Raw genomic sequence first — 16,955 nt, 5'->3', positions numbered from 1 at the left:
AAAAAAAAAAAAAAAAAAAAAAAAAAAAAAAAATTTAAATATAACTATCAACCGACGCGACGGCACCAACGCGCACGTTGTTCTCGATCTTCGCTTTTAGTTCGCTGATTGACGATCTATTGTCCTCCACTCGTCGTAGATCAATGAAGAATGGAGGCGAAGTAAAAAAAATCTCTCGTCTAAAAATAATGTCATTCATAATTAATTGCGAGCGACCGACGAGATACAGCTGCCGGTTAACAATCCTGACGGTACCAGCAGCTACTGTATGTCTGTACCTCGTCGTTTTCATTAGTGCGCTTGTATATATAATCGAAAATATTTTTATTTCATCGAGTCGACCGAGGAGGTAAACCTTACTTAAAACGAATATAATCTGCGATGGCTTTACCCTTCAACTTCCACCCGTGAAAATCAAAGCACGTATTTGAGCTAACCTAACTTAGCCCGTAAGCCGGAGAAACTATTAGGTTCATGAAATTATTTTTCTACCCTATTGAAACGTTCTGCGATCAATTTCGAATATTTGCAACGTTCAACAGTGCAAATAATCAACAATATTTATACGCGTATATTATTATCATATCTATATTATAAAGAATATATAGACTTCGAGACGCTGTTGTATACTTATATTTGCACGTTTCTACTTATTAAGATCCAAACGGCGCTGGGGCGAATTGAAAAATGTCAAAATATAAGAAACACTGGTAAAAAATGTCAAAAAATAAATAGAATAAATATAATATAATTTAAATATTGGGCATGTATATATAGAACCGTGTTGTACGGAAAATTATAGGTATATAGTGTGATATTGTGTTAATATTTACGAATTGAGTTAATCTGTGAAATTTCAATAGTATACCTGGCAATAATTTATAAATGTAAAACCGTGTCGAGAATTTATTCTATATTATCTTAATTACATATTGATTTACTTACATATTAGTTTCTGAAGGATGAATTGTGCCGCTTGCTAGTGACTACACGGACATGGCACATGGTCTTATAATCCTTCTTGCATTTAATGCGATGTAAATATTTTAATTTTTAATATCAAATTTTATTTGTCTCGTATATTTTTTTGTAAACGATGCATTTTTAATTGCTGATTATGTTGTTTCTAGCACGCCAGGTTGCAGGACACGATAGACGAACATTCGCGGTAGCTGATAATATTATGTATTTCCGAGAAAATTATGTTTTACCCACGCACTGTGAATTGTTGCTGTCACGTCAAAGGTACAGTTAATTCAACTCAATTCTATCTTAGCTTAATGTAAGCTTGTTACCATTAGCGGATTTATTCATTAATTATGCGGTAAAAATTGAACAATGTACAATCTAAAATGTTGATGCCCAGTTGATGTGAACAGTTTCTTGGCGTAAATCAATATACATTGAATTTTTAGACGGTATTTATTAATAAATCTTGATTTAATTAAATTGGACATGCAATTAAAATTAACTCTGTTGAAAATACGATGACCGTTACACAATTACAGAAAATATACAACACGAGTAACAACAATCTAAATAATAAAAATAATGGGCGGCCATGGTTAGGCATAATAATCGGGCGTAGTCATAGGCGCCACCAGGAATTATGTCAGGGGTGCATCATGCAAAGTATATACGCTAATATCTAAATAATGCAGGAAAATAAAAATACGTAAAATATACATAGGAATATATTTTTAAATTTTATTATGATACATAATTATTTTCGATTTTTCCGATGGTTACAAAGTAATTCAGGCTATTAAAAAAATCTGACAGTGATAAAAATAGCCTCTATTCTATATTTTTAAATTGTAATCTTTTTTTAATTCAGGGGTACAAGTGCACCCCCTTACACCCCTCTCGTGGCGCCCATGACTGTAGTTATCTTTTAAATCTACGTGTATAGTAGTCTGGTGGGTCCAGTGCTAATTTTATGGATAGGCAACCACGTGACTGCCTGACAACAATCGAAAAAAAAAATTTCAGCTCTTCGAATATTTGAACTGCAAACAATGGAAGGGAGTTTCCACGAGTTAAATTAATATAAAAAAATAATAATTAAAATAAAAACGCATCAAATTTTCCATTCGTTTTTTCGTTTCTCAGACGGCTATTCTGTATACAGAATAGTAATAAGGGCAGATTTTACTTAACCTATTTCGAGCCATTTCAGGTCAGTAGGACGGATGTGCATATAATAACATGTTATTATCGTATATATTTTAGTATAAATGATTGAATGCAGTCATTACATTCTAACATTTGAACAAACATTCCGAGGGAAGCTCGTTTAGTAGTAAACTATTGTTATACCAATTACAAACAAAAATATTGAGTATTTACTATTTATACAATTCTTTTCGCGGTTTTTGATATATCTTTAACACGTCTAGAACATGGTCATTAATTAAATTATATTCATATTTTAAGTCTTTTGAACAAAACGACTTTTTTACTAAACTGCAGTACACAATATAATTTGTATATGTGACATGTATGTGTAAACATAAACATTAATATCGTCGTAATTACACTTTTTATACTGTTATTAAAACTTTAAATGCTGTAATCTCGAAAAATTGAGTCTGAAACATGTCACGTTAAAAAATGAGATAATGATACATACAGTGTATTTTTTTAAATTAGCTAACTAGGCGATACAAATATCGCCAGTGATTATATTTTGTCGCCTAGTCAATAATATTTTGAAATATTGGGCAAATTTATACGAATTGAACGTGAAATACTACTATCATACATTGTATATTGATTCTATTGAGAAAAAATTGGTTTATTGTCCATTGGAAATTCCTTAAAAATGCACTAGATACAAGAGTTGATTTAATATACACACGGCCCCTAAAAACCTATTATTATAATACAAACAGATGCGTGTTAATTTACGTTTGAATATATGCCCACGGTCTAATTAGATAAGTGCCTATCATACGTTGGAAATCATAAGTTTCCTCATTTTAGTTTTCAGAGTGTGCACATATGTTATGCCAGAAATCAGGAATACTTTTTTCCCTTTAAACCTTACAGTACCGCAAACTGTTTCAACTCCCTAAGCTATTTGTTTTGTGATAATATTAGAAATACAGATGTAATGGTTAAAGTTTCAATTGTTCGTAATTTTAGGATTTGTTTTTTTGTTTTTCGTATAATTTTTGATTTTAATTGCTAGGAATTTCGAAAATTAATTGAACTAAGGAAAAACAATTTTAACTATTTGGAATCTTCGACCGACAGGTCTATAGATAATTGTTACTTTTTTATAAGATCTGTGTTTATTTTTATTATATCATCTATTATAAGACATTATTTTTTATCTTCGTGCTAGGTATCATACAATAGTAGCATATTTGAGATGGGCATAGTGGGTATAATTAGCCCCGTAAATATAATTTAAAAAATAAGTCAATGAGCTGGATACTGGGTCGATCGACCTGGTGTTTTAAATTTGTTTGGAATCTATATGGCTCCCTAATTTATAGATAATCTTGTTTGTACCTTGATAATGTAAATTTATATCAGTGCTCGTTGACTGAAATCTAAAAAGTTTTCAATTTTGAAAGTGATTTTCACACCAAAAAAATAAATAACTCCAGTAAGTAATAATATTATTGGTTACATTTAAAATTCTATATTCAATTGCAACATTCTTAACAAACCCAAGTCGTAAAATAATATATCACTGCTCATTGTTGAATACAACAGCGTGTAAAGTCTACATAGATTGTGAAATTACTAAGATTTATTTGTGATAATAATTCATATTTGGCAAAGGTCTTAGGTGCGTGTTTAAATGAATGGGGGGGGATTAGAGGTTCAACCCCCTCAAAATTTAACTAGTATTTAAAATTTAATAAAATTTAAGTTGAATTTCATGAACGTCCACCGAGGTTATTTTATTATATAAGCCACCCTGGTCCAATCTTTTGTAGTAAGTGGCCCAATTTACGAAAAAAAAAACGAAAAATAGACATAATTATCCAGTAAAATCCGCGTTTTAGTATATAGTTTCATTTATATATTTCGCATTAGATACACTGGCTATTATAAGATTAAAGACAACTAATAACGGATTCAAGCTATTTATTTTTATTGCTATTTATTAAACGAGTGGATACACTATAAGAAGTTGCATTGAAGTTCATTCTTTTTGTATTTCATATAAGAAAATAAAAATGGCTGATCAAAATTCTACGAAAACAAGCCTAAGTGAACTTATTTCTTGGCGTTTATTAAAAAAAAACCCATCTGGGGCGATAGTATGGGGAATTTTTGGTGTCGCGTTGGTTATGGATGGATTTTTTTATCTTCACTTTTTGAGGCGTAAAGAATATCAAGTAAGAAACATGTATAATATATTAGTAATTAATTGGTAATTTTTATTTATTAACTTTGGCCAAATATGTCTGACAAACAGGTTGACCACAAAAAACGTATGTGGAATGAACGTCTTGAAATGCTGGAGAATCCTGTCAAAATGAAATTATACTACCCATCAAAGGAGTTAGTGCCAAAAATAAGTCAACCATTAATAGATATTTACAAAAAAATGAAACATGAAGAAGACCAAAGGCTTAAACAAATTGAAAATTGCATTCGTTCAATTAATGTTAAAAAATAATAAAATACAACAGTAGTATTTCACAAAAAAAAAAAAAGACTTTATTATCCAGTAAAATCTGCCGTCAATAATTGCCGCCTAATAATGGCTATAATAATAATAATGACTTCCACGACCTTCCACCACATGAAATCAGATTTACTGCGGTTGCTATAAAATATATAATATAATATAATGCATTTTATAATATTGTTATGATTTTTTTTAAATATAAGTCTTCTATGGAGGAGGGCAAAAAAAAAAAGGCTTGGAGGGCCCAGGGTTGAACTACTCTGATACAAGCGATGCGGTCACGGATTAGATTGCCGATTTTGGGTAAAAACCATTATTATATGAGTATTATCATTTATTACTACTCGGTTAAAATGAAAAATCATTGTTATTTTTTAATTTTTTAATATTATTAATAATAAATTATCTAAAAAATTTAATTAAATAAGTGAAAAGAATTTATAAATGCATTATGATCGGCATATATTTGAAAGAGCACTTATTTCATCAATGTATAACACTCAAACAATAAATCTTATCAGTACGCGATGAATTTAATTACAATAAAAACCCTACAATAATAACATTAAAATGATTTTTATATGAATATTATACAAATTTTCTTTAAAATCTAAAATTTGAGAAAAATGTCTCCCTTACATTGTACAAAAACTATAAAAAATTACCTTAAATATGAAAAAATGACTTAAAAATGTTGAAAAATAGCATTAAAAAACAGAAAAATACATTTATATCTAAAAATGTCTAAAAATTCAAAAAAAAGTAAAATAAAATTAGAATATTCTGCATCAAGGAAGCATGACAATATTATTTAGTTATGATAGCATTGTATAGAATCAAAGGAAAAAAATGGAAAAAGCCATCAACATCCTAACTCTAATTAATGTATATGTATATGGACTATTGTATTCTCTTGTCAAGTAAAAATTATTTGACTCCCCTCGAAAAAAAAATTTTAGGTACGTCGCTGAAAGGTATTCCTGATTCTATAAGAAAAAAAAAACATCAATTTGGTTAACAATAATTTTACTTCTGTCAATTTGCCTGCTCTTATTATTTAATTTACATAGAAGCTCTCATTGTTTGTCGAAGATCTATGAAGTTCTGCAAACTGTTTCTAAAATGATAAACTTCAATAAAAAATATCTTTGAAATCAGGATTAACATAAATAAATACACGGTTTTAAGTTATTCACTAGTAATTTCCGTATGTACAATTATTTTGGTATTAATACAATAAAAGTCCAATATTAATACATTTATACATAAGAAATAAGTCAGTGTCGAGTGTGCCACGGCTAAATACAAGTTGATATGAGTGCACCGCGAGGTCAAAAAGGTAGGTATGGAAACGCTGATCTAGACAACTTTTAAACATAAGTAGACGATAAATAGCAGACATTTACTTTTAAAATGAATCGATTTTTGATAGATTCCACCCAGGGCCAGCCAGAGGGTGGGGGCAGAGAGGTCTAGAGCCCCGGGATTCGTACCTCCGAGAGGGTCCGTTGTCTCAGCCTTTTATACAAAATTATTTTGTAATCTCATTCAACGTAGCATAAGATACAAATGCGAATATTTTCATTATATTTCAGTATGTCAAGTATGTATCTTGGCCAAATAAGTGTAAGTAAAGGAGGCCTAGAACCGAACAGCCTCGGGGTCCTCAAAAGTTCTCGTCGGCCCTGATTCCACCCCATTACACAATATTGATGTTTTAATATTATTTTTTTTTTTATTAAGGCTTCAAATATATGGTTTATTAGTCTACAATATTTTACAGCACTTAGGATTACGTTTTGTTTTAGAACATTTTTATTTATATTTTACAAAATTGTGAAAGTGTGGTAACGGTGATCAATTGTCCTTGATGTTCGCTGTGGGTTCAGCTATCTGGATTATTATTATTTTTTTGTTGTCCGAATACTTTTTTGGACGGTTTGGTGTTTACATTTTATTTTGTCCGGGCGTTCTAGAAGTTAGGCATTTTAAGAATGTGTGATTAACAGTGAGTTCAACAAGGCACATTTCACACCTGGGCTCGGACTCATTACACATTAGGTGTGAATGTGTGATTCTGGTATGTACAATGCGTACATAATAATGATAACAATAATAATGAGTACGCATTACTCGGGTATTATTTTTATTTTGCATTTCAATTGGTATACTTTTGTGGCCGACGACGACAGCGAAAATTAAATAACTCTAATCGCTTGTTTCATTTAATTAGTTGGAAACGGACATTGAAACCTACGTAGAAATACTATTAGCACTGTGCCGCCGTCCCCACCAGTAACGGTAAGTTATCTTTACGTATCGCGATCAAGGTCTGTGGGGCCTATCCGCATTATTATTTACGATGTTACGTGTTCACGTAATTTATTCAGTTTCGCGGAGCTACTATTTACGCAACCGATTCGGATTCGTTTTCCGGATAATTATCATAATAACAATATTAACAATTCAACATAATCGACGGTGGGCGGGAGTGTAGGCCATGCGGCTGTCACTCAATGCGGTACTCTCGTACCATAGAGTTGGTTACCGAATACACGATAATGAATGATAAAAAAAATAATTAACACTAACAATTAGGGACGCTGCAATACTACCGGTACCAATAAAGTATCGATACTTTTCTTTCGATACAAGTACTTTTTGTGTCGATACCATGGTTTCGTTATTTTACACACATATCGATAAAAAAAAATATTGGTTTCGAATGAATAGTATGGAATCGTTTACTAACCGCCATATTGGTTCAAAAATCAAAAGTACTACTACTATTTTCAAATAGCAATTTTGATTTAAATATAGAACTTTAAAAATACCTAATTTTTTGAAAGTGTTTATGTAATAACATTTTTATTTTTGGATATTAAGTGAAAATTTAATATCAGCTAACTCGTGTACGTGTACTTATTTACCAATACTGAACATTTTTTAAAAATCGTTAGTCTGAAATTTATTTCATAAGCGTTTAAGTAAATATTTATACCTAACATTCTTACGGATCTTACTGATTTTACATAAATTTTCAACATTAAATGTTTATTAAAAAACGTGGATCCATCCAATCATAATGAAACTTTGAATACAGATAAATATTCGGTTAAGAAAAAAAATTAATAAAATTGTAAATGTTAAACAGGTTGATAAAAAAAAAAGAACCTACCAATAATTAGACTAAAAGTGGTAAAATATACTCATAAATGGTTAATTTTTATACTGAACCGTTACTCAGTCATTCAATATGATGGTCGAAGTTTAGGGATTTCAAAATCTGGTATTCCTACTTATTACTATTATCCAGTTCGAAGACCGAAAAGAGGAAGGACGAACTTCCACTACCATTATTTAAATAATAAATTTATATATTTATACAATAAAAACTTTGTTTTTCTATACGTAATGAGTAATAAGTATTAAAATGTAAATTAACATGAACACATTTGGGGGTGCTAATTTCAAAAATGGGGGTGCTAAGCACACCCAAGCCCCCCTCTCAAATTGCGCCTATGTGTGTAATTATTGTATACCAGCAGCAGTGGTCTGAAGTGCCGAAAACCAGCTTGTGATCACCTTCATGTAACAGTGTCGCCGTTTTCCGAGCGAAAAACTATGGCAGAGTGTGTTGGTCGCAAATCTTTTCGGACGCATTCGTAGTCGTCTACGGTTTTCGAGGAAAAACCGATCGTTGCATTTATTTTCACCTTAGTCTGGTCGTACCTATGTCGTACGGACGTGGCTCTCGATCCTTTTCTTTCCGACCGATTGAATTGCCATCTAATTTAAACCATTGTTTTTTTTTTTTTTTTTTTGCTGCTGCCACTGCATCAACTTGCTCGGTGTTATTGATAAAGACAATTTGATAGACGACTAGTGTTAATGACAAATAAAGAAAAACGTTCCTGTTGTCGTAATATCATTTTGTCATAGTTTTCATTGTTTTCTCCTAATACAGTTGCTTACGCTGTTACTGAACTCTTTATCGTTTTTCGTTTATTGACTATTTAAATTTTTTCTCGTAAGTTTAATATCAAGTTTCCCATCTGATCCGCGTTCTACGGCTTAGATCGTCGCGTCGTACGTATAACGTTTCGAGCAATTTTTGGTTGTACAATTCGGAATCACGGTCAACAAAATGTTCAAATCGAATTTTGAAAAACTACTTGGTACCTACTTTTGCAATCATACTACATAACATTGTACTAACTATTGGTCTGATTTTGTAGATAAAGTGACCAGCAATCTGTTATTAGAACCAGATTGGCCGTCAACGTTAGAAATATGTGATACAATACGGCAGAAAGATGTCCAGTAAGGAAATTCTGTTCATTTTTCATTTATTTAGTTGTTCGTGGTTTAAATTCGTTTTACTTATAGATTATTATTTTGTGTTACAACATTTATAGCTACTGACCTGATTACATTTAATACTTTATATAACTTATGATATTGATTTTATGTCTGATCAATTTTGTTTTATTTTATAGTTGAAATGTTGGCTCTATAGACAAAACAAATAATGATTAAGCTTTAAGTAATTCATGATAGAATTTTTTACATAAAATACGTATATAGTTTTACTTGTAAATTTTGTGCGGTTTAGTAAAATCGTAGTTTTTCCTATAATAATATGACCTTCTGTAACATTCAAATATTGTATTAATCAATTTACATTCATTAAAGAATTATTGCGTGGGTTCCACTTCGGTATGAGTTAAATTGATTATGAGAAATAAAGAAAATCACTACTGTAAAAAAATATGTGAATAAACAAAAAACAATGGTTTATTAAGTATTCTTACTCATTACCATGTATGTATTATACAGAAATAATATGTTGAGCACATTATCTTGAAGTACCAAATTTACTCTCACTTCTTGGGTTTTCTGGCCATCAAAACCATCCCATCATCCAATCCTCCAGCCTTTCCTATCTGCCGCTCTTGTTTTCCAATCCCATCCTCCGTTCAGTCTTTCCACGTCTTTTCTTATCACATCTTCCCACTTCAATCATGGTCTTCCTAGTGGTCTCCTGCCTACTGGGTTCTCATCCATGATCATCCTTATGAGATGGTTCTGGCTTAGCATAGCATGTCTAGCCTATTGAAGTGTTCGGCTTCTGATTACGCTTAATATATTTTCTTTTCGGAATATCATTTCCAGTTCCTCATTTTTTCTTGTTTTCCACTCTCCTGTTTCTCTGTCCATAACAGGTTCAAAAATCTTCCTTAAAACTTTCCTTTCAAAAACTAGTAATTTCCTTTCCTCAGTCTTTCTCAATGGCCAGGCCTCAGTCCCATAAGTGACAACTGGGTTACCTATAAAGGTTACCTATAGTTATATTTTCATTTCTATTGACAGAGATTGTGATATGGAAAAACGGCTGCACTATCTCTTCTACCAACAACCATGTATTCAGTTTTTTCTTCGTTTACTTGTAACCCTACTTCTTTTGCCTTTTTCTCCAAACGAGTGAATAGTAATCTTAAATTATCTTTTGATTTGCTCATTAGTACCACATCATCTGCATATGTATTTACTCTCACTAGTGATTAATAATTGAGTGTCTTACCGTCTTCCACTAATTGCACCAAAACCTTAAATTTAAGGTGGGACATAGTCTTGTTTTAAATTTTTTATACCGCCACCCCTATACTTAATTTTAACCTCAAATCAGATTTGTTTTCTAGTCATTTACATAAAGTTATACGATAATAGACCAATGAAGTAACGTTAAAAAGCCCATGATCTATTTGCACAGCCTAAAATGGAAAAGTTTATTAATTAATGAATTTTTAGCTTACCCATTCCCTTTTAAAGGTAGGGCAGTTACCCTACCTGGATATGGGTTATAGCGTCTCTGTTTTGTACTATATTTTTTCAATGCCTAGAAAAATTAGGTCTTCTAGTTGAAGATTTTGACTAACACCAAATACAGTGAAATTTTCTTCTATTAATCTTTAATGAACCTAGAGAACCAGAGCATTTTATTCAATGTCGTGTTATATCTTGATTACAAAAATTACTTAAACTCTTAGAAAAATTAATTTATTCGACTCATTTTTTCATTTTTTATTATTATAGTTTAAAATATGAAAATTTGAAAATTATTGACTCCGCTTATAGATCATGTAGATTATATTAATATGGGATTTCAGTGTAAAATAGGTGTGAATTTATTGTCAAAGAGAAAAACAATTAATTTTCAAGAATACTTGAATGTTCTATATTATTTATTTATTTATTTTTGTTATTAAGGAATTTATTATTTATCAATATTTTGAATTTTTCATAATAGTAAATTTCCTCAAGATTTAACATAAAATGTTGAGGCTGGTTTTAATTATTTGTTAATATTAAAATTCCAACACTCCTTTAATTTTTAATATTACATATTATATAATATTACAAAATAATATTGTATAATATTACATTGTAATACATAACCAAGGGTTGACTTTTCAAAACGTTATTTTTGTGGATATTGATGTAGGTGAAACCAAATTTAATATTAAAATAATATTGTTATTTTTGAACTATTGCTGTAAATGAAATCATTATATAAAACCAAAATTACTATACATGAGGTATTAACTAACTAAATACATTGCTAGAAATAATTTTACCCAGAACATCATTATATACAGCATTGTAATGATCAGTTTCAACCGTATGTTTATTTATTAACATTGAACTATTGTTATTTACTATTGTTTTATACAATTTATTATTATATTTTATTATGTTCTATTTGCTGATATTGGATTTGATATTAATTTATTGCATGTTTATTATTATGAATATATCGTTAAACATTAACACAAGTAATTCAAATAATACATTTAATAAATAAATAAAATGTAGATATGTGGCAAAAATAATATTTTTATTAGATAAATTACAGCTTAAATGATATAATTAGGATTATATAATTTATAATTTATTAGGTATTCCAACAAAGATCCATTAAAATGTTTTCATATGTACTGAAAGAATGTTCAACGTAAATTAAAGTCACAAGAACTCATAACTAATATCAGTTATCATAGCCGTTAAACATTTATCTATTATTTCATTAATTTCATTTAAAACTTGTTACATATTTTAAAATTCAATATCACTATTATCAAATATGTAATTTATTATATTTACGTCACAGCAACACAAATTATTAACAATTTTTAAAATTAATCAATATATTCTCTAATATTCTTTTATCTTGAAATATTCTAAAATATGCAAAGAAAAAAAATTGACATTAGCTTACACGTTTCATGATTTGTAATGTTTTCAAATCACTCTATAACTGCATAGAATCAAAAAAAAAAATATATATATATATATATATGAAAGAATATTATTCTAACTTCTAGTTATAATGTTTATCATCATTATTTTTTTTTTTATGTATATATGGTGTTTTTCAGACCAAAATTTGCACTTAATGCTATAAAGAAAAAACTTACAAGTCCTAATCCTCATACTGCAATGTTTAGCCTATTGGTAAATTTACATATATTGAGAGAAATAAACTATATTTTTTAAAATATTGTTATTTTGATAATAATTTTATTTTTAGGTATTGGAATGTTGTGTTAAAAATTGTGGCCAATTAGTTCATGATGAAGTTGGAACTAAACCATTTATGGAACAGATGAGAGAAACTATAAAAACAACTCCACATGAAAATGTAAAAAACAAATTACTCGAATTATTACAGACTTGGGCATTTGCTTTTCGAGCAATTCCTAAATATTGTGCGGTTCAGGTAATAAAATTGTGTTCTATAATATAGAAATTATTTGATTATTCAATTAAATAATTATGAAATGTGTATAATTACCTTTTATTAAAATAATTACTAAAAATAATTTTAACTTGTTGTTTTTCAATATATTTATATTATTTGTATCAATATATTTATATATATTTGTATTTTTTTCATAATTTCAGGATACAGTTAATATAATGAAAGCTGAAGGTTATACATTTCCTGCTCTTAAAGAAAGTGATGCTATGTTCAGTTCAGATGTAGCTCCTGGTTGGGAAGATTCTGATTGCTGTCATCGTTGTCGTGTTAAATTTGGAATGGTTCAACGCAAAGTAAATATTAAGTTTATGATGATAATATGTCAACTATATTAAATATTAGTTTTGTTAAGGTAATTAAAATATTTATTTGATTTATTAGCATCATTGTCGTGCTTGTGGACAAGTTTTCTGTGCACAATGTTCATCACGGTCTTGTACTTTACCTAAATTTGGTATTGAGAAACCTGTACGTGTTTGTGAAGCTTGCTATGAAAAATCACAAAAGTACAAAATTATATATATATATTATTGAAAATTGACTTACATTGACAAGTTTTATAAGAATTAATAATTTATTAGTTATAAATAAAAGTTAAATTTGTAGGTAAAAATATTTTCAGTTATTTTTTGTGGTGTTACAAAAATATTTTTCTTCGAATACACCTACTTATTAACAATAAATTATATATTTTTTAAGCATTTAAAAAAATTAATTTATCATTAACACTTTCACTTCACATGTGATTTTTGGCCTACTACCTGGTCTACTAAAAAAACTTCAATGATTGGTACAAATTAAGTTTTTATTTTCATAAATTATTAAACTATTCATACTACTACTATTATTTAGTATTTATTTTATTTTTTTACTATTTACTACTATTATTTATACTACTATTAATAATTGGTACAAATTAAGTTTTTGTGCTTACAAATTATTAAACTAATTAATTAAAATCTTTTTTTCTTGTCAATGTTATGTGGTTTTAGAACATAGTTTATCAACAGCCAATGAAGTAAACTTCTATTTATAAAAAAAATTTTGTTGTAATCACATTCTTTTAAATTATAATAACATTTTAGTATTAATTTTTTTCCTTGAACATAAATCACTTTATTTTTTCTATTGTTTAATTTATGTTTGTATTAAATTTAATTTACTTCATTTAGTTCATAATTTTATGTTTTTATTTAAATACTATACTTATTGATGATTTTTTTAATATATATTAGGCCACAATTCAACAAAGGATCAGAAGATTTACCAATAGAATATCTTACTAGTTCTTTGGCTCAACAAAATCAAGTATGTCATATTTTTATTTATTTTTTTTTCGTATAATTTATTAAAATGTTTTAATAAATAATATATTAATGATTTAAATGTATCAAATTAAGTTATAAAAGTTGTATTTTGTTTGTTTGGTGATTATTATAACTTTTCATTGTACATTTCATAAACATTTTTTCGTAGATACTTAAAAAGTTTACTGTCAAAAAATGAATTTAAATTTCTTTTTAGTTGTTTATTTTATATGAAACTATTATTAATGAACCGCGTATTTTAGCAATGAATATTATGAAATAATTCAAAAGGAATCAAAATTAAACCAATAATTTAATGCTTAAGTTATATATTATAATTTTTTTTTGTTTTTGTAAAGATTCCAGCTACTAATAGAAAAACCGAAGAAGAACTAAGAGAAGATGAAGAATTACAATTGGCTTTGGCTTTATCCCAATCTGAAGCAGAACAACAAAAAGTATTCTAATTTAAAAATAATAAATTATTTTTGTTTGTTTAATATCATACTTCAATGGGTATTATGTTACCAATTTTGGAAAATAATTAATTGTAGTAATGATTTTATTCTTCAGCAAAATAATAATTTTAATTTTTCAATAGGTGCCTTATATGAATACAACTTTAGCTCCAGCTACTCGATTATATTCTTCACCTCCAGTAGTAAGTTAATTAAATTTCAACTCCAGATAAATATTAATTATCTTAAATATTAATTTTAATTCTTAGAAAGAAGAAAAAGTTGAAGTTGAAGAAGATCCTGAAATGGCTCGATATTTAAATCGATCATACTGGGAAAATCGAACTGAGCAGCAAACTAAACCTGTACAATATAATTATGCTCCAACAAATGTATATTTAATATTTATTAATTTACTATTAACTTAAATATTAATATTTTGCTGATAATTAATGTTTGTTATTTATTATATATTGATTAAATAATCTAGGTAAGCATTATTCAGTCACCAAACACTGTAATTAGTCCAGCTGTCAAGGTTGAACAATCTGAAGACTCTGAGGAAATGGATTTATTTATAATATCTGTAAAATCACAGTTAGAAATTTTTGTTAATCGTATTAAATCAAATTTAAGTAGAGGTAGAACAGTAATTAATGGTGGTTCATTGGAAACTTTTTATTCAAAAATTACACCTATGCATCAAAAGTTATTGCAATATATTCAACAACAAGATGAGAAAAGGTGTAAGTTCAATATTTATCTACTCAGTAAATTTGTTTTTAAAAGTATAGTTCTTAAATTTATTATATTTATAGTTTTTAAAATCATATAAATTAAGAATAGAAAAAATTTATAAAGACTATAAAATAGATTTAAAAAAAATCATAAAAAACTTTTCAACACATCTTTTTGCCTTTTTTCATATTTTCTCATTTTTTCATAAATTTAGTTATTAGTAAACAAAATAAATGTTAACTTGTTAATGTAATATTCTGCTCCAATGTTTTTTTTTTTTTTTTTTTATAAAAGTATTTTAAACAAAAATAAAAATAAACTAATATGTTTCAAAATATTTATGAAAAATAACTGATTTTTTATATTATCTTCAGCATGTTTATATATACTTTTTTTTCAGTATACTATGAAAGATTGCAAGACAAATTGGTCCAAGTAAAGGATACTCGTGCAGCATTGGATGCCATGAGGGAAGATCATAGAGTTAGTCTTCAACAAGAAGCTGCTTTTGCAGAACAACAAAGACAAATACAATTAGCAATGAAATTAGATGTTTTAAGGCAGAGAAAACAACAGTATCAACAAGTAATATTTTTAATTTTAATTAATTATGTAAGTGTTTTATTATTTAATCTATTATTTTATAGTATCAACACCAAATGACACTTCAACAAGTGCAACAACAAGAACAAGAAATGGCTATGAGAATGGAACATCAAAGACAAAATTATATTAACAATAGTATGTACGGTCCTAGTTCTCTACCGAGTGTACCAACTGCACCTACTCCTTATATGTCACCTGGTCCTAGTAAGTGTCTTTTAATATGATAGTAATATAAGAATCATATCAATATCAGTAAAAATTTTTAATGTATATTAATGGATTTCACATTTCATTTTATTCAAAATTATTTTTATAATGCTATGATTTATTTTATTTCCACAACTATACAAATGGTTTTAGATATTTATTTGATACACTTAAAGTTTTTCACTTAAATCATATATGATTTGTATATATTTTATATACAAACATTTATAATATATAATTTGATACTGCTTTTTGGTAAAATAACAATAACATTTTCAACTTCTTAAATATGTTTGTTGAAGTATTGTAAATATTATAAATGTATCAAAATACTAGCAGTTTACTGTATAAACTAATTGTATTATATAGTTAGATATGCTAGACATTTAGCATTAACCGTACTACCATATCAATTTTAGATTCATTGATGTCTTCTCAAATGCAAGAAAACGGTATTAGGTATCCCCAGTCAACAGAATCTGGTCATTTTCAACCAATTTCTCAACCTCAAGGTATTTAAGTATTCAACTAAATAAACATTAAGGGCAATTTTTAATGATAAATAAATATTATGTACTGTAGCTTTTGTTGGGAGCCATATCATACCTCCAAATCCAAGTACACTTCCTATCAGCCAGTCAGTGAATATACCTTCTAACGAGCCTAATGGTTTAGTGCAAGTCAACCCAAATATTTCACAGTCTATTTACCAACCTCAAATGGGACCTATGCCTGGTACAATTAATTCAGGAGTTCCTATTAGTTCACCGCTGAGTTCCATACACCAGCAACACCATCCTGGTGTTGGGCCTCACTCGCAGTCTATGATGGCCGGTAATCAACAACCTCCAATGCCAAACATGTTACCACAACATTCTCTTCCAGTTGGGCAACCGTTGATATCCAGCCAACATCAGCAACCAATGTTAAGCCAGATGTCTTATGGGGCACCAGTACACATGGGACAGTATGGTGCACAGCAAATACCTAGTCAACAAGTTAATCCACAGCCGTCCGCTCCAAACCAAGTAGAACAGTCCAAAGTCGAACAACCGCAGGTGGCAGAATTAATCAGTTTCGATTAACTTATTTAATGTTTAACATTCCAAGCATATACAATTTATTACATTTTAAAATTTATTGAAAATTAATATTATATTATT

General features: G+C 28.5%; 2 protein-coding genes across 2 annotated transcripts; both read left to right on the top strand.

Annotated features, from left to right (window-relative positions):
- The first annotated feature begins 4,196 nt into the window (after positions 1-4,196).
- Positions 4,197-4,642, top strand: LOC112686035. The gene is made up of 2 exons (XM_025558137.1): positions 4,197-4,358; positions 4,439-4,642. The coding sequence occupies exons 1-2, from the start codon at positions 4,197-4,199 to the stop codon at positions 4,640-4,642; spliced, it is 366 nt and encodes a 121-aa protein (XP_025413922.1).
- A 3,763-nt stretch (positions 4,643-8,405) lies between these two features.
- On the top strand, positions 8,406-16,954 carry LOC112686132 (hepatocyte growth factor-regulated tyrosine kinase substrate). The gene is made up of 15 exons (XM_025558287.1): positions 8,406-8,832; positions 8,893-8,977; positions 12,094-12,169; positions 12,246-12,434; positions 12,620-12,769; positions 12,858-12,982; positions 13,712-13,784; positions 14,143-14,241; positions 14,385-14,444; positions 14,511-14,633; positions 14,732-14,987; positions 15,380-15,564; positions 15,627-15,789; positions 16,212-16,304; positions 16,375-16,954. The coding sequence occupies exons 1-15, from the start codon at positions 8,802-8,804 to the stop codon at positions 16,875-16,877; spliced, it is 2,211 nt and encodes a 736-aa protein (XP_025414072.1). The 5' UTR covers positions 8,406-8,801; the 3' UTR covers positions 16,878-16,954.
- The last annotated feature ends 1 nt before the right edge of the window (position 16,955 follows it).

This window comes from Sipha flava, unplaced genomic scaffold (genome assembly GCF_003268045.1).
Source record: "Sipha flava isolate LNK unplaced genomic scaffold, YSA_version1 2_pilon_pilon, whole genome shotgun sequence".
NCBI lineage: Eukaryota > Metazoa > Arthropoda > Insecta > Hemiptera > Aphididae > Sipha > Sipha flava.
This window is presented reverse-complemented; position numbering and strand designations above follow the sequence as displayed.

Bases quoted from the DNA above. Each gene is read 5' to 3' on its own strand.
- LOC112686035 (XM_025558137.1), top strand. From the start codon at position 4,197: ATGGCTGATCAAAATTCTACGAAAACAAGCCTAAGTGAACTTATTTCT. The intron at 4,359-4,438 runs GTAAGAAACATG...TCTGACAAACAG, and splicing joins TGAGGCGTAAAGAATATCAA to GTTGACCACAAAAAACGTAT.
- LOC112686132 (XM_025558287.1), top strand. From the start codon at position 8,802: ATGTTCAAATCGAATTTTGAAAAACTACTTG. The intron at 12,770-12,857 runs GTAAATATTAAG...TTGATTTATTAG, and splicing joins TTGGAATGGTTCAACGCAAA to CATCATTGTCGTGCTTGTGG. The intron at 13,785-14,142 runs GTATGTCATATT...GTTTTTGTAAAG, and splicing joins CTTTGGCTCAACAAAATCAA to ATTCCAGCTACTAATAGAAA.